We start from the raw sequence: 20,304 nt of genomic DNA, 5'->3' as shown, positions 1-20,304 counted from the left end.
TGGGATGTGAAATCCTCATTTCTTTGTTGTTCTATCACTGTAGTCCCCATTTCCCTATTGTTTGTCTGTATAATCTCTGTCTGGTTCTGTGATTGTTTCTGTCTGCTGTATAATTAATTTTGCTGGGTGTAAACTAATTAAGGTGGTGGGATATAATTGGTTAAATAATCATGTTACAATATGTCAGGATTGGTTAGTTAAATTTCAGTAAAATGATTGGTTAAGGTATAGCTAAGCAGAACTCAAGTTTTACTATATAGTCTGCAGTCAATCAGGAAGTGAGTGGGTGGGGGGGAAATGGAAATCATGAATGGGAACAGGGACACAGGTAAGGCTCTGTGGTGTCACAGCTGGGAAGATGGACACTAAGGAAGGAAACTGGAATCATGCTTGCGGGAAGTTCACCCCAATAAACATCGAATTGTTTGCACCTTTGAACTTCGGGTATTGTTGCTCTCTGTTCATGAGAGAAGGACCAGGGAAGTAAGTGGGTGAAGGAATAAGCCCCCAACGTACCCTTTAAATGGTTTTTATTCATTCAAGCTCTAAAGTTATATAAGGATTTCAGAGTAGGGAAATTAGAAACAACACCATTTTCTGAAGATAATTTTGACATCAAGTACTTGGCCTCCTCCCCTGGTCACTAATCAGCTGCAAATTTAATAAAATGTTTAGCTCTTTTGTCCCTTCCCTTTTACTCATTAATCTCTATTATATCCTATCAATAGCTAAGGACATAGTTCCCACCACTGCACTGTCCATAATACACGCTTATTGTATTTGAAGATTGCCAGGGGAGAACAATTTAGTTATTCATGGCTCAGTATCAGATATTCTTTTACATCTACAAAGTGTTTTGTTTCCCCCCACCCGAGCATTTGCAAAAGGTCTGAGGGAAGGAAGAAATGTACTTAGACTGCAAACTCTTTGGGGTAGGAACTGTCTTTTTGTTCTGTTTGTGCAGTGCTAGTACAATGGGTTCATGATCCATGAATGGAGCTCTTAGATGCTAGGTTAATATAAATATATTATTAAATAAATAATAAGCATAATAATAATGTTGTTACTGGTTGGAAAGAAAGGGATTGCTTCAATTTTCTTATAGTGAAAGGAATTTTGGATAATTGTATTTATATATACACACATATGTATACATATTTGTTCGTTGATGTGACATTCTCAAACAGCAGCAGTGGATAGAGCCTAGCATAATGTTAGGTTTGTATTTTTTAAATTAGACTATCCAAGTTGCAATATGTAATGACAAAGATTCAAAACCATAAGCACCTTCAAGACTTGAAAGGGCACGTTAATGTGGCAATACTTCATTTGTGAGAGGCTGTGCCAGCTACACCATTTTTACAACCAAAATTGCCAGAGGATCCATGGATTGGTACTTATTGAAACTTCACATCACATCCTCAGAAGTGAAAAAATATTACATTTAGCAAGCTTGAGAGTTTTAGGGAGGAGTGAAATGAAAAGAAAATCTAGAATAAAGAAGAGATGAGAAATCACAGTCCACGAACAGAATAAATCAAAAACAGAAGAACATGTATTTGAACAAACTGGAAACATATTTTACATGGAAAAAACTCCTATTAAGTAAAAGAACTGCTCTTCATATCAGCATAAACAAAGGGTCTTGGAAGGCATCAACCCATCTTTAAAAAACAAGTCTTTAAGAATAGTTCAATACAGTAGTTAGTCACCACCTGAATTGTAATGATTATTATAAGCAAAACAGAACATTCTGTGGTTCAAACTACTGGACATTTCAGTATATGTATACGTATACATGTATATACATTTCAGTATATGGTATAATGTGCCATATGTACGGCAAGCTGTATAAAAGCTGTAGAGATGAATTAATTTAATAAAGGGTAAGTAAATAACTTTGTACAAGATAATTTTAGCTCACTGTACAGAACTTAACTATTTTAGCATGCCTGCTAGTTTTACAATTATCACTCAGTTTGAGGTTCATTCTTCTCAATTATTAAGAACAGTAGTTGACACACGTCTTGTGGTTAGGACCCTCTTGGGAACCATAACTAATTTCCAGGCATATATAGATAGATACATCCACATCCACACAGTGTTCAGTAATCTCTGTTCACCTCCCTGACCCTAACCCCACATTCTTTCAAATTTTCCTTCCCTTTGCTCCCTCTTTCAAAGATCAGGGTAGAAGGAGGAGAGCTAGAATTGCTTTATTATGGAGTTATTGAAACAGCTTCATTACATGATACTCTCCAAATTATCCAGTACTATTAACAGGCTTAGAATTAGAGGATCATCATCTTACAGTAGCAGAAATTGTGCATTATGATGAATTTTGAGAGCTACTTATTACAAACTCTGCTAACAAGTTTACTGTAACATTTTATTAATATAGTAGCAATAATTTCAGCGTAGATATACAGTAGTTTCTGTGACAGTAATCTTAATTATAGTTGCCACATCATAGTACCCAAAATATACATACTTAGGAGAGCGATCTTCTCACCTAAGCATCAAAAGCATCAGTCATCTGTAGAGACTGTAGGAGGTGCCAGTGTCATGAGCGCACCAAGTAGTTGCTTGCCCAAGGTAGTGATTAAATCCTAGTATACCACATCCACTAGTGGGCAAAAGAAAGAAATGGCAGGCTGATAATACTAGTGAATTCAATGCCACTGAGGCCTGATCTACACTGGAGGGAGGAGGGGGGAATCGATTTAAGATACGCAACTTCAGCTACGAGAATAGCGTAGCTGAAGTCGACGTATCTTAGATCGACTTAGAATCACTTACTTCGCGTCCTCGCAGCACGGGACCGACAGCCGCCATTTCCCCGTCAACTCCGCTTCCGCCTCTCGCTGTGCTGGCGTTCCGGAGTCGATGGCAGAGCAATCAGGGATCGATAGATCCGGCGGGTAGTGTAGACATGGCCTGAGTGTTACACAAGTGGTAATGGTACAAAGGACATCACAGTCAAGATACAGTAGAAATGGATTGTAAGCACAATCTTATTTGTCTGCTGAAACACTGTACCTGTTAAGCCACCCTACGACTCTCTCTCTCTGCAGTATGAAGATGAAAGTAAAGCTATTAAAAAAAAACAAAAAACCACCACCAGAGAGTACAGTAACTATACTTAAAGAAAGCACTTCAGAATCTAGTATGGGTGCACATACACACACATACTCGTACATACGTTTTGCTTTTGTTGATAGGGACACTAGCACCAAAAAGTACCCAGATTATTTTTTCTGCTCCTTTATCTTCAATTTTTGTTCCATGCAACTTCTATGAAGATAAGAAGCTTGGGAGCATAGAATGTGTAGCAATGTGGCTGTGAGGTGTAAAAGTGACTGTCAAGGTTCCTCCCCCACTCTGAACGCTAGGGTACAGATGTGGGGACCTGCATGAAAAACCTCCTAAGCTTATCTTTACCAGCTTAAGTCAAAAAGTTCCCCAAGGTACAAAATATTCCACCCTTTGTCCTTGGATTGGCTGCTACCACCACCAAACAAATACTGGTTACTGGGGAAGAGCTGTTTGGAAACGTCTTTCCCCCCAAAATACTTCCCAAAACCTTGCACCCCACTTCCTGGACAAGGTTTGGTAAAAAGCCGCACCAATTTGCCTAGGTGACTACAGACCCAGACCCTTGGATCTTAAGAACAATGAACAATCCTCCCAACACTTGCACCCCCCCTTTCCTGGGAAATGTTGGATAAAAAGCCTCACCAATTTGCATAGGTGATTACAGACCCAAACCCTTGGATCTGAGAACAATGAAAAAGCATTCAGTTTTCTTACAAGAAGACTTTTAATAGAAACAGAAGTAAATAGAAGTAAAGAAATCACCTCTGTAAAATCAGGATGGTAGATACCTTACAGGGTAATTAGATTCAAAACACAGAGAACCCCTCTAGGCAAAACCTTAAGTTACAAAAAAGATACACAGACAGAAATAGTTATTCTATTCAGCACAATTATTTTCTCAGCCATTTAAAGAAATCATAATCTAACACATACCTAGCTAGATTACTTAGAACTTTTAGTAAGACTCCATTCCTGGTCTATCCCCGGCAAAGACAGCATAAAGACAGACAGACAGAGACCCTTGGTTTCTCTCCCTCCTCCCAGCTTTTGAAAGTATCTTGTCTCCTCATTGGTCATTTTGGTCAGGTGCCAGCGAGGTTACCTTTAGCTTCTTAACCCTTTACAGGTGAGAGGAGCTTTCCCTGGCCACGAGGGATTTCAAAGGGGTTTACCCTTCCCTTTATATTTATGACAGTGACTATATAGTCATTTTAAACCTAACAATATATTCTGAATGTTACTAGCAGACCCACAGCTTTGAAATGTTAGTGATCAAATGAAATTAGAACACATATACATCTATTTCATTCATTCTTCTCATGTCAAGCAGGTATACTTACCTATATTGAACTAAACTTTACTTTTGTCACAAGAGGAATAAATCTCTTTAGGTTGAGGGAGGGAAATTATAAGTTTTTACTGATAAATCATTTACATATAGTAATACCAATGAATTTAAACAAAACAAAAAAAATCTTTGAATTCTAGCAGTTCTATATATTTTGACACACGACGTATTATGCAATTAACTGTGACTGGAAAGAGGAAAAAGTAAATACTGACCTTCCACTTCTGAATTGCAATGGAGATGTTGCTACTGCCCCTTTTAAGAAGTCTTGGTCCTCTGCCGTATTATGCTTATTGTAAATTAGTGGAATACCATCATCCTTAAAATTGGAGTGTGGACTTAGTTCTGCAAAACAACTTTTATTACTTCTCCTTGAAAGATCATCCATGGTAGCTGGTTCTTCAGAATTTACCCCCTCCTTATCTGCAAAAACCAGGAATAAAATGTTTTGCAAAAATGTTCGTACAAGATGAAAACACAGCAAGGGGTCTTTAAAATGTAATATAGGAATTTTTACTTCATACCATCTTTCCTATTATCGCAGTAAGCTGACATCAATTAGAGAAATCTATCAAAGTAACTAAAACACAATGTTCTACTTTGTATCAGAGATCTTTTTAGAGACATTTCATTCTTTTTTTAAAAACCTAATTTTTAAAGATACCCAATATAGTTTAAGGCTTTTGGCCTTTCAATTATTTTGAAACTTTTCTTTCTGCTTAGAACTAGGAAGTGTTTCAGTATTAAGGTTGAGATTACCAACCAGAAATTGGATATAAAAAGTAATTTAAACAGTAGGTACAATCAAGATTAAAGGAAAACTCTCAAGGTTAACATGTCCTCAAAAGGAACCTATACTAAAGCCAATGTAAATGTTTCCCTGATACTGAAAAATGTATTACTCCTGCAAAATAAAGGCTGCACCACCGTTAAATTCTCTTCTCCTTAACCAGACAACAAAGCAATATCATGGTTCTGGGATCTATGGATCAGATTGTAGATAGGCACATGATAGGAGGGCATAAAATCACATGGTAGAAGCACATATTGTAGAGTGCCTCTTTATATGCTTATTTTGGAGTAAGAACAAAAATGGGATAAACAGATTGGTACTGGCATACACTCTGTGCCTCACATTACAGTTTGATTATTATACTGAATATCTTGCCATTTTTATATTCCAAATGACTCCTCATTACAAAGTTTTAATTGATTTTCTGTAACTTATTTTCAGGATAGCAATGCATCAAATAGTTCTCCCCTTCCCCACAATAAACTACTGTTAACACTTTACCATATTTAGAGTTTGTATAAACCTACACAAATAAAACCACATAACAGGGCGCACATAATCACAGAAATGTAGGGCTGGGAAGGGATCTTAAGAGGTCATCTCGTCTGGCCCCCTGTCCTGAAGTAGGACCAAGTACACCTTGACCATCCCTGACAGGTGTTTGTCTAATCTGTTCTTAAAAATCCTTCAGTGATGGGGATTCCACAACCTCCCCTGGTAACTTATTCCTGTGCTTAATTATCGTTATAGTAAGAACATTTTTCCTATTATCTAATCTAAATCTCCTTTGATGCAGATTAAGATCATTACTTCTTATCCTACCTTCAGTGGACATGGAGAACAATTGAACACGAGCCTCCTATTTGGAGACTGTTACCATGCTTCTTTTCTCAAGACTAAACATGCCAAGGTTTTTTTAGCCTTTCCTCATAACCTTTTATAATTTTTGTTACTCTCCTCTGGACGCTGTCCAACCTGTCCACATTTTTTTAAACGTGGAGCCCAGAATTGACCACAGTACTCCAGCTGAGGCCAGTGCCAAGCAAAAACAGGACAATTACCTCCCATGTATTACGTACGACATTCCTGTTAATACAGCACAGAATGATATTAGCCTTTTTCACCACTGCATCACATTGGATTTTCAGGTCATAAAAGAGCTCCTAATGGAGCATTACTGGCCTCTTACTATCCTTCCTATCTTTCCTTCACATTGGGACAGACAATATTAAAGGTACAACAGCAAACTCTTTGAGAAACTGCCAGTTCTCCTGAATTCCTTTTTCCTTTGGCTTTTCTTTCCGTGAGACCTTACCTACCAGTTATCTGAGTTTGTTATAGTCTGCTTTTTTGAAGTGCACTGTCCTTATTCTGCTGCTGTCACTTTTTCCTTTCATTAGACTCATGAAATCTATAATCTCATGATCACTTCCACTCAAATTGACTTTAAGCAACAGACACATGGGAGCCTAGTGATTTAGGAGCCTAAGTCCTGTTTTCAAAAATGAAAGTCAATGGGGATTTAGGCACCTAAGTTATATTTTAAAATGGGACTTAGGTACTTCGAAATTTTTACTCTAAAACATCACATGGCTCTAGATTTAGGGCATGTCTACACTTACCTCCGGAGCAATCGATCCAGCAGGGCCAATTTATTGTGTCTAGTGAAGATGCAATAAATCAACTGTCGAAAGCCCTCCCATCAGCTCCAGTACTCCACCGGAGCGAGAAGCGTAGGCAGAGTCGACGGGGGAGCGGCAGCAGTCGACCCACCACAGTGAAGTAACTCTAAGTACGTCGACTTCAGCTACACTATTTTCGTAGCTGAAGTTTCGTAACTTAGACCGACTTAGCTTGCCCCCGCCAGTGTAGACCAGACCTTAGATATTTGAATTACATTGAAATGCTCTTACTCTCATCAGGAAGAAATATTTTATCCAGAATGAGATTTCCCTGAGAAGCTGTTCTATATAAGCGAGCCCGGGCACAGCTGACTTTCCTAACCTCCATTGGGTCCACTGGAGGCTTCGGGAAGGAAATGGAAGAATCTTCATCTTTTATAGGTGATGAAAGTAGTTTTGGCTTCTATTACAAAGAAAGATGAAGATCAGTTTATACAAATGTTATATCCCATTTGTATTTCCATATAAACTAAAATTAGCAAAATAAAACTTTGTAACATTCATCATATATTTTCTTCCAACTTCTGACTAACTTTAGGTGAGAATTACACAGCAACCAGAAAAAAATCTAAATTTTCTTTAACAAAAATCATAAGACATTCCATGCAACAAAACAAGTTAGACCAAATATGTCAGTATGACCAGAGAGAGCCAACAAAAATAGGCACTGAGGAAAGCAGGTCTAAAACAAGTCCCAAGAGAAAACTCAATTGCTAATAGAATTAGCCATAAACTAGCTTTAATTTAGCAATTTATTAAATCTAAATAATATTTATTTCCCTTAAATAAGCCATCTACATTAAACATGTGCTCCATCACAAAATTTTGTGCCCAATCCTGAAAGACACTAAGTATGCACATCTCGAAGAAGGCCAGCTATTTGCAGTCCTACTTCTTAGGAAGTTGACTTAATTTGTAGAAAATTAAAAGTACCCATTTGAATACTATTAATACTGGTTATGCCAATTCCTATTATACACTGTCCTGGGCACATGGATCCACACATCCATGAACTCTAGGCTACTGCAACTCCATACACTGGATGAAACCACAGACCCTGTAAAACCTCCATCTGGTACAACATAGCAGTCCATGTGCTTAGCAACTCAGATATCCATGAATTCATCACCCTCGGGGCTCTGCTTTCTGCACTAAATCTCCATAAAATATAGAGTCCAGCTGAACAACTCTGTTTTAATCTTCAAAATTCTCTAGCTACCCAAAAAATTGTCCCCACTACCTTAATAACCATGACCTCCAACAACAGCTACATTCCACTGGAACAATAAAATTTTCTACCAACAGAGGCAAGCTCATGAGTATGGAAGACAATTTTCACAGAAGCTGGACCTAGACCAGGGGTCGGCAATCTTTCAGAAGTAGTGTGCCGAGTCTTCATTTATTCACTCTAATTTAAGGTTTCGCGTGCCAATAATTCATTTTAACGTTTTTAGAAGGTCTCTTTCTATAAGTCTACAATATATAACTAAACTATTGTTGTACGTAAAGTAAATAAGGTTTTTAAAATCTTTAAGAAGCTTCATTTAAAAATTAAATTAAAATGCAGAGCCCCCGGACTGGTGGCCAGGACCCGGGCAGTGTGAGTGCCACTGAAAATCAGCTTGCGTGCCATTGGTTGCCTACCCCTGACCTAGACTATAGAACCCACTCTCACAAGAGATAATGACAACCACAGACCTCTTAACTTTTAAAACTAAATGAAAAACTCACAGCTTTAACTTGGCTTTCCTCAGTAACTTATTTTCACTACCCCACAAACCTACCAAAAGACCCCCACTATAAACTAATCAAATTATTGCTTCTATAGGCTGTGGCATCTGGCACTGGACACCCTACTGTGTTAGCCCTCTGCCTCAGCAAGAGTGAGAGCTTTGCTGCTGCTAAGCTAGCTGTGTGTCAGCTCCCTAACCTAAAAGCCTGCCTGCCTTGCCTGGAAACTTCAAGACTCTGCTAGTCTAAACCTTACCCCCAAGGTAAGAACCAGTGAACCCCAGTTCCCAAAAGACATAATCCTGCAACATCCAGTCCGTCTCGCTGGACGCTCATAGAAATTATTAAGTTCGCGGTCTCCGAAGAGACAGAGTACACATCAGCCTACTAGATTAGCTCAGTGGTTCTGAACCTATTTACCATTGTGGGCCACAGCTTTGTGCTGATTGGGCTGCAGGTTGAGAACCACTGGGTTAGCTAAAAGAACAGTAGTACTTGTGGCACCTTAGAGACTAACAAATTTATCAGAGCATAAGTTTTCGTGGGCTGCAGCCCACTTCATCGGATGCATAGAATGGAATACATAGTAAGAAGATTATTATATACATATACACACAAATATACACACACACACACACACACACACACAGAGAAGGTGGAAGTTGCCATACAAACTGTAAGAGGCTAATTAAGAGGAGTATTATCAGCAGGAGAAAAAAACTTTTGTAGTGATAATCAAGATGGCCCATTTAGACAGTTGACAAGAAGGTGTGAGGATACTTAACATAGGGAAATAGATTCACTATGTGCAATGATCCAGCCACTCCCAGTCTCTATTCAAACCCAAATTAATGGTATCTAGTTTGCATATTAATTCAAGCTCAGCAGTTTCTCATTGGAGTCTGTTTTTGAAGCTTTTCTGTTGCAAAATTGCCACCCTTAAATCTTTTACTGAGTGGCCAGAGAGGTTGAAGTGTTCTACCGGTTTTTGAATGTTACAATTCCTGATGTCAGATTTGTGTCCATTTATTCTTTTGCGTAGAGATTGTCCAGTTTGGCCAATGTACATGGCAGAGGGGCACTGCTGGCACATGATGGCATATATCACATTGGTAGAAGTGCAGGTGAACGAGCCACTGATGGCGTGGCTAACATGATTGGGTCCTATGATGGTGTCATTTGAATAAATATGTGGACAGAGTTGGCATCGGGCTTTGTTGCAAGGATAGGTTCCTGGGTTAGTATTTTTGTTGTGTGGCGTGTGGTTGCTGGAGAGTATTTGCTTCAGGTTGGGGGGCTGTCTGTAAGTGAGGACTGGTCTGTCTCCCAAGATCTGTGAGAGTAAGGGATCATTTTTCAGGATAGGTTGTAAATCTTTGATGATGCGCTGGGTTAGCTGATGACTCACCCTTCACTTCAATATACAGCACTGAGATGGTTTTGTAATAAAACAAGAATAAGTTTATTAACAAAGAACAGAGGTTTAAGTGCTACTAAGCAAGAGAAAAAAAAAGACAGGTATGGTTACAAACAAAAAAATTTGAATACACTTTCTAGTGACTAAAACTTAATCTTAGCACATTTCAATTTTTGCCTAAGCAGTTTTCTTATTTACGTCTAGTTACCAGCACCTCCCACCTCCAGGCCAGGGGACCCAATGTTTACAGAATCAAAGAGTGCTGTTCCCTTTGTTCCTTAAGTGATCAACAACTATATTAACCTTTTATATTGACCAAAGTCCATTATCTCTGTCTCAAGAGCCAGGAAGGCTTCCTGGGGTGTAGACTGTCCTCCAGTGTGCTCACTAAGCTGCTGCTTGCTAGCTTTCTTTACTGTATATGTAAATATTCTTTTAATGTCCTCTGCCAATAATCAAACTGAGGAAACACGAAGTCCTTGGTCTATGGCAGGCTGAGTTTATGCACTGCTTCCCAAACACATTTTAAGAACATATTTCGAGTACAAACACAACTCTGTACACAACCTGTACATACATCACATAATGATTTTGGGGACCAGCATATCACCAGTTTACATGATACCTTGCTTGACACCTGTTAGATACATATTATGACAACAGTGTGTCGGGAGTGATGAGTTTGTCAGGCCTGATTTGAGTTACAGTACGGTGGGCCCTCTGCCAGCTGGCAATGAGGAGCTTTTAGTGTTACACAGGTTAGGAAGAAAAAGCTTGTTATTCTACCTATAAAACACTTGGGAGACTCTCACGATACTGCAGAGCTACGATACCACAAAGATTGTAAGTATCTAAATAGATCATACTAATATAGTAATTACAATAATTGTATAAAAATGCCTAATACCCCACAGTGTAAACCCCATTTTAAAGATAAGAACTAAACAAAGGTGCTTTGTTCATATATTTTTCTTTGATATATCAAAATAATTGCAATGTTATGAAATTGGAAATAGACTCTAAAATTTCCCAAAGAACTCAATATTGTGTGAGCTGCTATTATGAACAGAAATATGACTGCAATGAATTACTGAATGATGTTTGTACTGTACCACTGATGTTACTGATTTAGTGTGCACTGTACTACTTCATTAGACAACTTAATATTTTTAAAGTGTCCATTACCTTGTAACATATTAAAGACTAATCTCAGCTACAAAACTAGCACATCTATAAAATAATTCAGCATTTTCTCAATAGAAGACATCAATATATATGTTCTTAAAAGTAACTATCCCAATTTTAAATGTCACCATTTGAATGGACTAGAACTGCCGTACGTTATAAATAACTCAGCCACACTTTTCAATTGCAAGTTGCAGACCAGCAATTTCTAATTTCCTTTTCAATGCCAGTGCTACTTGTTAGTGTTTTGCACTTCACTTACCTTAAATATGAAAACAGACTGAGTCAATTTTCGACTTCTGGTTCTTAAGCGCTAATGCAATGCTGTTGTATTGGGTTAGAATGCTACACAGGAATACTTAAATACCTAAAATACTGTTAGAGAGACAAGGTGGGTGAGGCAATACCTTTTATTGAACCAACTTCTCTGTTGGTGAAAAACTTTTTGAAAGCTTGTCTTTCACCAACAGAAGTTGTCCAATAAAAAGATATTACTTCACCTACCGTTTCTCTCTAATATTCTAGGACCAACACAGCTACAGCACCATAAAAAGAACTTGCACTCTCATTTTTTGAGGAAAAAATTCAAGAAATCAATTTTACTTTCTCATCCCCACCATTCTAATAAACCACGCAAAACATCCACTTAACCAGTTTTCACATAATCCTTTTATACCACTACAGTGGGTTGGTACAATTCACAATAATTTATTTCAGCATTACATAACATTCTTTCTAATAAGCACTCACATGGTCCAGTGGGCTGAGACGTGTACCAGAAACCAGTCTTGATTCACCGGATTCAAAACTGGAAGCGTGGAGACTAGCATAAAGAACATAAACAGAATATTAACCCAGACCCCATTTGGTTTCCCCACAAAGGATCTTCTCCCCCATTGCTCATAAACAAGTGGGAGTATCTGCAATACTGTTCTTCTTTCCCCATAATCCTACAGATGCTATTCAACTTAGGTGTCAAGTAGAATAGCTCAGTGGACGTGAGGAGGAAATCAAAGGACTGCCTGAATACTGACACCCTCTTCTACTTATTGTGTGGACAAAAAGAAAAGGAGTACTTGTGTCACCTTAGAGACTAACCAATTTATTTGAGCATAAGGTTTCGTGAGCTATAGCTCACTTCATCGGATGCATAAAGTGGAAAATACAGTGAGGATGTTTTTATCAACTGTCTGTGTGTATAAAAACATCCTCACTGTATTTTCCACTTTATGCATCCGATGAAGTGAGCTGTAGCTCACGAAAGCTTATGCTCAAATAAATTGGTTAGTCTCTAAGGTGCCACAAGTATGCCTTTTCTTTTTGCGAATACAGACTAACACAGCTGCTACTCTGAAACCTGTCATTGTGTGGACAGATAGAAGAAAAGGAATTAAAGTTGCTTGAACATGTATAACTCATTGTAAGTCCTTGCTACATCTGCTTCTGAGCAGTCATAAGGCGTGGCTGCAGGCAATGGCAGTGCAGCTCCTGCAGAAGCCATGCTGCTGGATAGAGGAACACCAGAGAAGGCAGGAGCCATCCCTCCAGTTGGCTCCTGCCACTATCACAGAACTAAGATCTTGCCCTCCGTGAACTGTGCTAAGCCACAAGCCTCTCCCACCAGAGGAGAAGATAACCAGTTATTCCATAAGGAAAATAATCTTAAACCTGTTTAAACATTTGGAACTCAAGGAGGACTTTTCTGAAATAAAAAAAAATTAAAAGGCTTTAGAAACAGAAATCTTATGGAAACGGTGAGATACACCAAATCTGGTATAATGACTGTCACAGTTAGTTTCAAATCACAGGAACTTCTAGGACACACCATTTAACAATACCAGTGAACATCATTAAAAAGATGAGTGTCTATACTGCTAATTACATCCTAACATAGGAAAAAAGAACCATAAACATTATAATAAAGAAAAAGAATCAATCCTTTTGTTGCTAAAATATAATAAAAAAATCTTAAAGTGGCTGTACCTAAAAGTGGAAGGTGGTCTATTTTCTGGTGTTCGTGAAGATGCAGATCCAAAAAGTTTCCTTTGGTCCTCTCTAGGTGTAAATGGCCTCTGAGTTCTTAAAGTCCTTAGTGCATTTCGTGCTTCATTTATTATCTCAGCACTGGTCTTCTGCTTAGGTACTAAAGGTCTATAAAATGGTTCTGGCTTTTCTACATTTTTATTCTTTGAAGAATGCATTCTTCTACAAAATACTTTACAGGAAGCACTGTGTATAGGAGGCACAAAATACAACACTACTTACAAGTGATTAATAATTAAGACACTAATAAATAATTCAGTTATCCACATGCAGTTAAAACAGGATTTAGGAAGAACAAAATTTGAGACCAGGGTGAGGGTGGGGAAAATATTCTCAGATACCTCCAGAAATCTCCTTGTACCATTGGAGTTCAAATAATATTGTTCTTCCCTCTTCATTTTTCAATCCTATGGAAAATGCTGCAAATGTAGAACGTGTCCAGCTCAGAGAGCGTCTTTGACAGCAGGAGAGGGAGTTTAAAAACCAAAACCAAAACACCACACTTAGAGGCTGCAATGCTTTCAGAGTCACACACAATAGTTTCCAGACACCATAGAAAACTTCAAACAACACTATTTCAACACCCAAAACCTGATGATTCAGGGAACACCACAGTGATGTTACCACAGCAAGAACTAGACAAAGAGCACGTAAAGAGAAGACTTTCTTGATCATATACTTAGAAAACAAGCACTATAAGTTATCAGTCTTATTAAGTTCTCTATTGTAACAAGCTAAAAGAGGCGCTTCCCTGAAAACGTCAACTGTAACCAGAGCCAAGGAAAAGCAGCAAAAACCTTTAACTTTTGTAAGAACAAACATTCACACATTACACAATGAATTATGAATTAAAGCTGCAAGTCAGAGAATGATCCCACGTGTACCCTTACAGAGCCACTGAACAACAGACTTGCTTCCAAAAATTGCTAAGTCTAAAAAGTCAGTCAATATCCCAGTTCAGATTTTGTAGACATCAGTTTTCATTTTTCAGCAGGTTACCATCCTCATCCAAGTCAGAATTCTGCAGGAGGCTGAAGTTAGCTCCTTATTCATGGTACCACTGCCATACTCATGGTTCCCAGTTCCTTATTCAAAGGCCAAAATTATTTTAAAATACATTCATGTAAGATTTTTCTTCTTTTTTAGAAATTTCATCAAATTAATGTTTTAATGTGATAAAATTTTAAATTACTAATTACTTATTTATTAATTAAATAAGGAGCTGAGTTATGACTGTCTGTACATGACAAAATAATGCTTGGATCAACTCAACTGACATGTCACTGTGACCCACCAGACTGTTCTGAAGGACCTGAGACAAGTCACTCCCTGATCCGAATCTTTGTTCCTGAACAATATACTGCAACATCACACCACCATCCCACATTGTGCATAGGGCTTGAAAAGGAGATGGGTTTTGAATGGCTGTTTGAGACAAAATACATACTGGGTCACTCCAAGTTATACGTCCCCATGATGGTTTTACATTGTGAAGGGATGAGGATATGCCACTTTCCACGCTGAACCTTTATTTCTGGTCTGACAAACATATTACTCCCAGTTTTATCGTTTGTTTGCATTGTTAGTTAACATGCAATACACATGGGGGGGGAGGGGAAGCAGTATTCAATCAACTTGCAAATCCAGCTGTAATGTTTTCACAGAAACAATAGCTACAAATGAAGTCTACAGGAATTTTGCTTTGTTAGATGAATTAAGAATAGGAAAAATGGCTAAATTTATTGAAATTTGTTTGTGTTAGATATACAGACATTTGTTTTTATTTAAGTTGTGTGTTTTGCTCTTTACATAACAAAAATAAAATGAAGACACTGGTTGGACATAGTTGGGTCCCAAATAAACATGTTTATTAACTATATACAAACATACAAAGTCTAGCTTAATGCATGCTGCTGCTCTGAGTGGTTTCTAATGGCTTCTAAAATATAGAAAACAGTGACCATCACTAGAATGCCCACAAACTACTTAAAAGAAATACTAACCTATTCCTCTATACTAAAATTAGTTGAACCTGCTAGTATCTTTGCTGCTGTACATGCCTCATGGCAACACTAATGTGGCTTGGTACACTTTAATGGAATTTGGAGAACTCTCTCTCTATCTCCACCTCCTTTTCTTTTTAATTCCAAAATTCCACCATAGAAATGCCCGCCATAAATCTGACTAAGTCTGTGGAAACATACAAAATGATTCCCAGAGTTGTGCATTATCTCCAACAACTTTGTAACTAAAATGACAACAACTTTTCTTTAATGAACTCTATGGTTCATGCAAATGATTTTGATGACTTCTACTGAACTAATCAATATTTGAAACAATGTTTTAAAAATTAATGCTATATTCGAGTTACATGGAAAAGTGTTACCGAGAGGGCAGATGAAAGATTTTTCTGGGGAAGAGGCATTTCATTTCAGGTTTCAGTAATGCCAGTTATATATTTCCCCCCATTAATGAGAATTTCTAATTGCTCTTACTTGCTACCCAGACTTCAAGCATAAGTATACAAGCAACTGAAAAGTGTCTTTTCTTCGCATTTTTGTCACATCAGTTAAGATTTGTTCATAACATCTTGAGTGTGAGTTTTATATCATATTTGCCTCTTCAGCACCCTCCTTTGTGTTAACACTATCCAACCCATTCTAGCTAGTCTCCAGCTGAGAAGGTTAGCTCTCTACCTGTGAGATACAGGCCCCTCTCCCACTGCAATGGGGCCCAATGTTACACAAAACCAAAACCTTCAGCCTCACACCAGTCATGCAGCCAAAAGATCACCTCCAGTATTCAATGGACTGGCAAAATCTCCAAAAAGATCAACTGGGCTTTCCTTTTCTTCCACTTACTTCCAAAATGCCTGAGATTTTTCAGAGTAGCAGCCATATTAGTCTGTATCTGCAAAAAGAAAAGGAATACTTGTGGCACCTTAGAGACTAACACATTTATTTGAGCATAAGCTTTTGTGAGCTAAAGCTCACTTCATCAGATGCATGCAGTGAGCTGTAGCTCACGAAAGCTTATGCTCAAATAAATGTGTTAGTCTCTAAGGTGCCACAAGTACTCCTTTTCTTTTTGAGATTTTTCATAATCTGTGTAGTTGCATGTGGCACTGTCTCATTAGTTCCAACGCGTATTATCATCAGTGGAGACTTGCCAGAGGACTTCATAATGCTGTTTAATCCTGCAGTTACATCTTGTATCTTCACTTCAAGAAGACAGTACACTGTCCTATTGTCCCAAGAGAAGTTCTTCAGATATCCTAATAATGAAGCTCTCTTGGTTGTTGCTTATTTTACACCTCAAGAACATCCATCAGATGTGTCCCCTGTAGTTTTCTTCTCCATTTCTCCAGAGACAGTTTCTTTTGGAGTTGGCTTACTAAGTTTGATACTCCTAGTGAAGTTGAGCCTCCCAGTTCTTATTTCCTTCTTGGTCACAAATAACCTGCTCATTCCTTTCATTTCTACTCCCTTCAGTTCCCTTAACACTGATCCTTCCCCATGCGGCATCTGTAACAATGATTTCCAAAATCCTGTTGTCCAAGAAGTGTTCATTTTCTCAGGTGCCTCAGTGTTGCAATTTATGCTTTCAGACTACATATCTTCTCCTCCCAGTGTGGCCACCAGCTTGGATTTCACACTCCAGAAATCTACTCTGTCTTCCAGCAGAAAGGACAACATAACACATCCAAGAAACGTCACAGCATCATCCATATTTTCTACCTGGAGCAGAGTCATACCTAAAACAAGAATCACGCTTCCTCTCTAAACTGCCACTGAAACTCATCTGGTTTGCCACTTCTGTTCATCTGACAACTGACCTACACACTAAGCCTCAATTTTGGCTTTGGGGGTTGGACTAGATGACCTTCTGGGGTCCCTTCCAACCCTGATATTCTATGATTCTATGATTCAATGCTCAGCCCCCTCCCTTGCAAACAAGGAGGGAATAACCCACCTCAGAAACATCAAATACAGGTTTTGTTCAAAGATACAAAGGTCTCAGTGACAAGGCCCACACTGAGACACAAACAGACCTGCCTCACCTGGCGAGTTCTGGAGTCCACAACTCAGTCACATCACCCTCACAGAGAACAGACAGACAAGAGATGGAACAAACACAACACTCACCAAATCCCTGGACCTGTAAGCATAGGTTCCACAGGTTTCACCTTCTGAAACATCCGTCTGCTGCTCCTTTTACCCTGATAAAGGGAGTGGATGTGTTTGGAGGTGGTGGAGGAGGGCTGGTGAAATGGGCAATGCTTTTCCATACAGATAAAGGGCTTGTCTATACTTACAGTTAAATCAGCACTGCTGTGATTAATGCAGTGGTATCGATTTAGCGGGTCTGGTGAAGACAAGCTAAGTTATGGCAGAGCACTCTCCCATCAACATCTGTACTCCATCTCCCCAAGAGGTAGAAGGTAAGTGAGCAGAAGAGTGTCTCCCAGCATAGACACCACTGTAAGTCGACCTAAGTTACGTCAACTTCAGTTACGTAACTGAAGTAGCATAACTTAGGTCGACTTACAGCTTTAGTGTAGACCAGCCCAAAGTTTCAAGTAAAGGAGTTCCATGTTTCAACTACTTCATAACAGAGTAACGGTTTAAGGGACATGTCACTTTGGGTTACCCGAGACTTATTTTGTCACGTAGAGCCAGTCAAAATCCAGTTCTTTATTCAGTCAACATTTACAGTACAGAAGTGGGGTGAGAGCTTCACGTGGCAGCATATTTCACCAGAACAAAGCTTTAGGTCAGGGAGTTACTTGTCTCATCTCCTTCAGAACACTCTGACAGCCACATGGACCAGTCATTTGTCTCTCTCACCAACAGAAGTTGATCCAATAAAAGATATTGCCTCACCCACCTTGTCTCAATTACATAATTAGTCATTTAAATTTGTCACATTCAACCAAATGAATTTGATAAAACTTCTAAAAATTTAATCCTACATTGATATATTTTTAAATAATTTTGGCCTTTGAACAAGGAACTGGAAACCATGAATAAGGAGCTGGTACCACAAATAAGCAGCCAACTTCAGCCTCATGAGTTCATCCTTTGCTCCATGAGTGGTTCTCAACCTATTTACCCTTTTGGGCCACATCCAGTACTACCTGTATGGCCCTGAGGATGTCACATGGGCCACAGCTCTGTGCGGATTGGGCCGTGGCCCATAGGTTGAGAACCACTGAATTGTTCCACTAACATATTGAAGAAAAAGTATATTTTGCCCAGTATTTGATTAAACATTTAGCAAAATGCAAGCTGGTATCTTCTATCCTTTTGTATTTATTTATGAATAAAAGTGAACAGCAGAAGAGACTGGAAGATGCCTTCTTTGATCTTTCTAAGCTCTGAAGCAAAACCTCACTTCTCCCACATCACTGCTCTCATATCCTTTACTTCCTCCTGCTTCCTTTATTGTCATACTTCTTTCCCAACTGCTCCTTTTGGGTCTCCTTTCAAGTAGAGAGATTGTCTCCAAAACAGTCTGTACCAAAACTGCATATGAGTTTATAGTTTGGTTAAAAACAAAACTATTAATTGTCCATTGCTAAGGTGTAATTTTAGAACACTACCTCTGGCACAACCCAGGCCCATATTAATAGCATTAAAATAAGCTTTCAATTTTTGGTGTAATTTTGTTAATAAGGATGGTAGGATTTTTTCCAATTTCATGCAATAAAAATAGAATGAACAGCAGCAAAAGGAGCTGATCCTACAGTCCTTAATTAATATAACAACTCCTAGCACAGTCAATGGAAATTTTGACCAAGACGAAGACCCCAATATAACCAGCACCTGTGGAGTAAGAGGTGACCTGACTCTTAGAGAAAATTAAAAAATTACCAGCAAAATAAGAGGGTTGTTTTTTTTCAGATTGCTTTTAAACACAAAAGGTTCCTCTATCTAATCACTTCTAAAAAAACACCCATACGCCATAGTAAGCTTATGCTCCCTGATCTTGTCTTCATACTGTAAACTAGTCAGCACAGAACTTTATTAAATGTTTGGTCTAGACCAAACCCTACCTGCCCTTCCTTGTATATGGGTAAACTTTGTTTGGATGGGCCATTTTCCCTTCGTTTGCATGCCTTTGTGTCCTTCCTTCCCTGTTACTATCACAGCATAGATTAGGGGCGGAGTGGGGGGGTGTAGATTTTGCACCTGGCTATATCAATACACGTTACATAACCAGGGGAAGAATAAACAACAATATCCCAGACCTCAAAGTGAGTGAAGGCCTTCTCGCCATGCCCCAGCGCGTGGAAGGTGGGGGGAGGGGCAGGGAGCCTCCATCAACTCCTGCCCCGGCGCGTGCGTGTGGGGGCGGGGCGGGAATGCAGCAGCCCCGACGCCGGGATGAGCGGCGAGGCGGGCAGCCCGTCCGTTTCCATGGCAACCGTACACAGAGCGGCCCCGTCCCTTTCGGGCTGCGAGGAGGCACCTTGTCGGCGGGTCTGTGCGAAGCGGGTCCCCTCCGCGGCCGGTCCCCCTTCCTGCCGCCGTTGACGGCTACGCGGCGCTTTCCCCCCAGCCCTCGGCTGCGTCGAAGGTCGGGCGTCTCCAAACAAGCCGGCCGGCCAGACACACATCGCCAGCGAGCATGCGTAGACAGCAGCAAGCGCATGCGCAGAGCTGCCTTGTCCCACGCTGGCTTCTGAGGAGAACGGGGCGGGGACAAGTAGGGGGCGGGGCTCGTGCCGGGGGGACTGGAGTAAGGAAGCTGGCAGGAGCGATGCGCTGGAGGCAATCGCCTAGTGCTGTCTGCTGCCTTTCACCTCCCAGCCGCAAGCTCCACAAGTTGCGGGGCGGGGCATATGCTGAGGGGTTGTACAATAACCTTTCTGCCTGCCCCCCGGATTGGGGTGGAAGGAAATTTACCCCCCACAATAGCCCCAAGCAGACACTTTTTGTGCCTACCTATCAACCACCGTGGCCCTAATGTGGAACCTGCTGTGTGACAGAGGCCCAAAATGAGGGTC

The 20,304-nt window shown here is 39.6% G+C and overlaps 1 protein-coding gene across 8 annotated transcripts in view; it reads right to left on the bottom strand.

The window, feature by feature from the left end:
• ARMC2 (armadillo repeat containing 2) overlaps positions 1 to 19,909 on the bottom strand; it is a 135,293-nt gene extending 115,384 nt beyond the window's left edge. For 2 of the 8 annotated variants that reach the window (XM_073336949.1, XM_073336954.1), the window contains exons 1-6: positions 19,546 to 19,909; positions 13,236 to 13,481; positions 12,003 to 12,075; positions 7,151 to 7,322; positions 4,660 to 4,867; positions 2,800 to 2,937 (exon numbers count right to left, since the gene is read on the bottom strand). In XM_073336949.1, coding sequence (XP_073193050.1) covers positions 2,800 to 2,937; positions 4,660 to 4,867; positions 7,151 to 7,322; positions 12,003 to 12,075; positions 13,236 to 13,481; positions 19,546 to 19,574 — 866 coding nt within the window. In that variant the 5' untranslated portion in view covers positions 19,575 to 19,909. Of the gene's footprint in view, positions 1 to 2,799; positions 2,938 to 4,659; positions 4,868 to 7,150; positions 7,323 to 12,002; positions 12,076 to 13,235; positions 13,482 to 13,636; positions 14,371 to 19,545 lie in introns of those variants that run through there. The other 6 variants (XM_073336951.1, XM_073336953.1, XM_073336950.1 and 3 more) reach the window with 6 other exon arrangements.
• Between the last annotated feature and the right edge of the window lie 395 nt (positions 19,910 to 20,304).

This window comes from Lepidochelys kempii, chromosome 3 (assembly GCF_965140285.1).
Source record: "Lepidochelys kempii isolate rLepKem1 chromosome 3, rLepKem1.hap1, whole genome shotgun sequence".
In the NCBI taxonomy this organism is placed as follows: domain Eukaryota; kingdom Metazoa; phylum Chordata; order Testudines; family Cheloniidae; genus Lepidochelys; species Lepidochelys kempii.
Note: the sequence above shows the minus strand (reverse complement) of the source record. Positions and strands in the feature narration are given on the sequence as shown.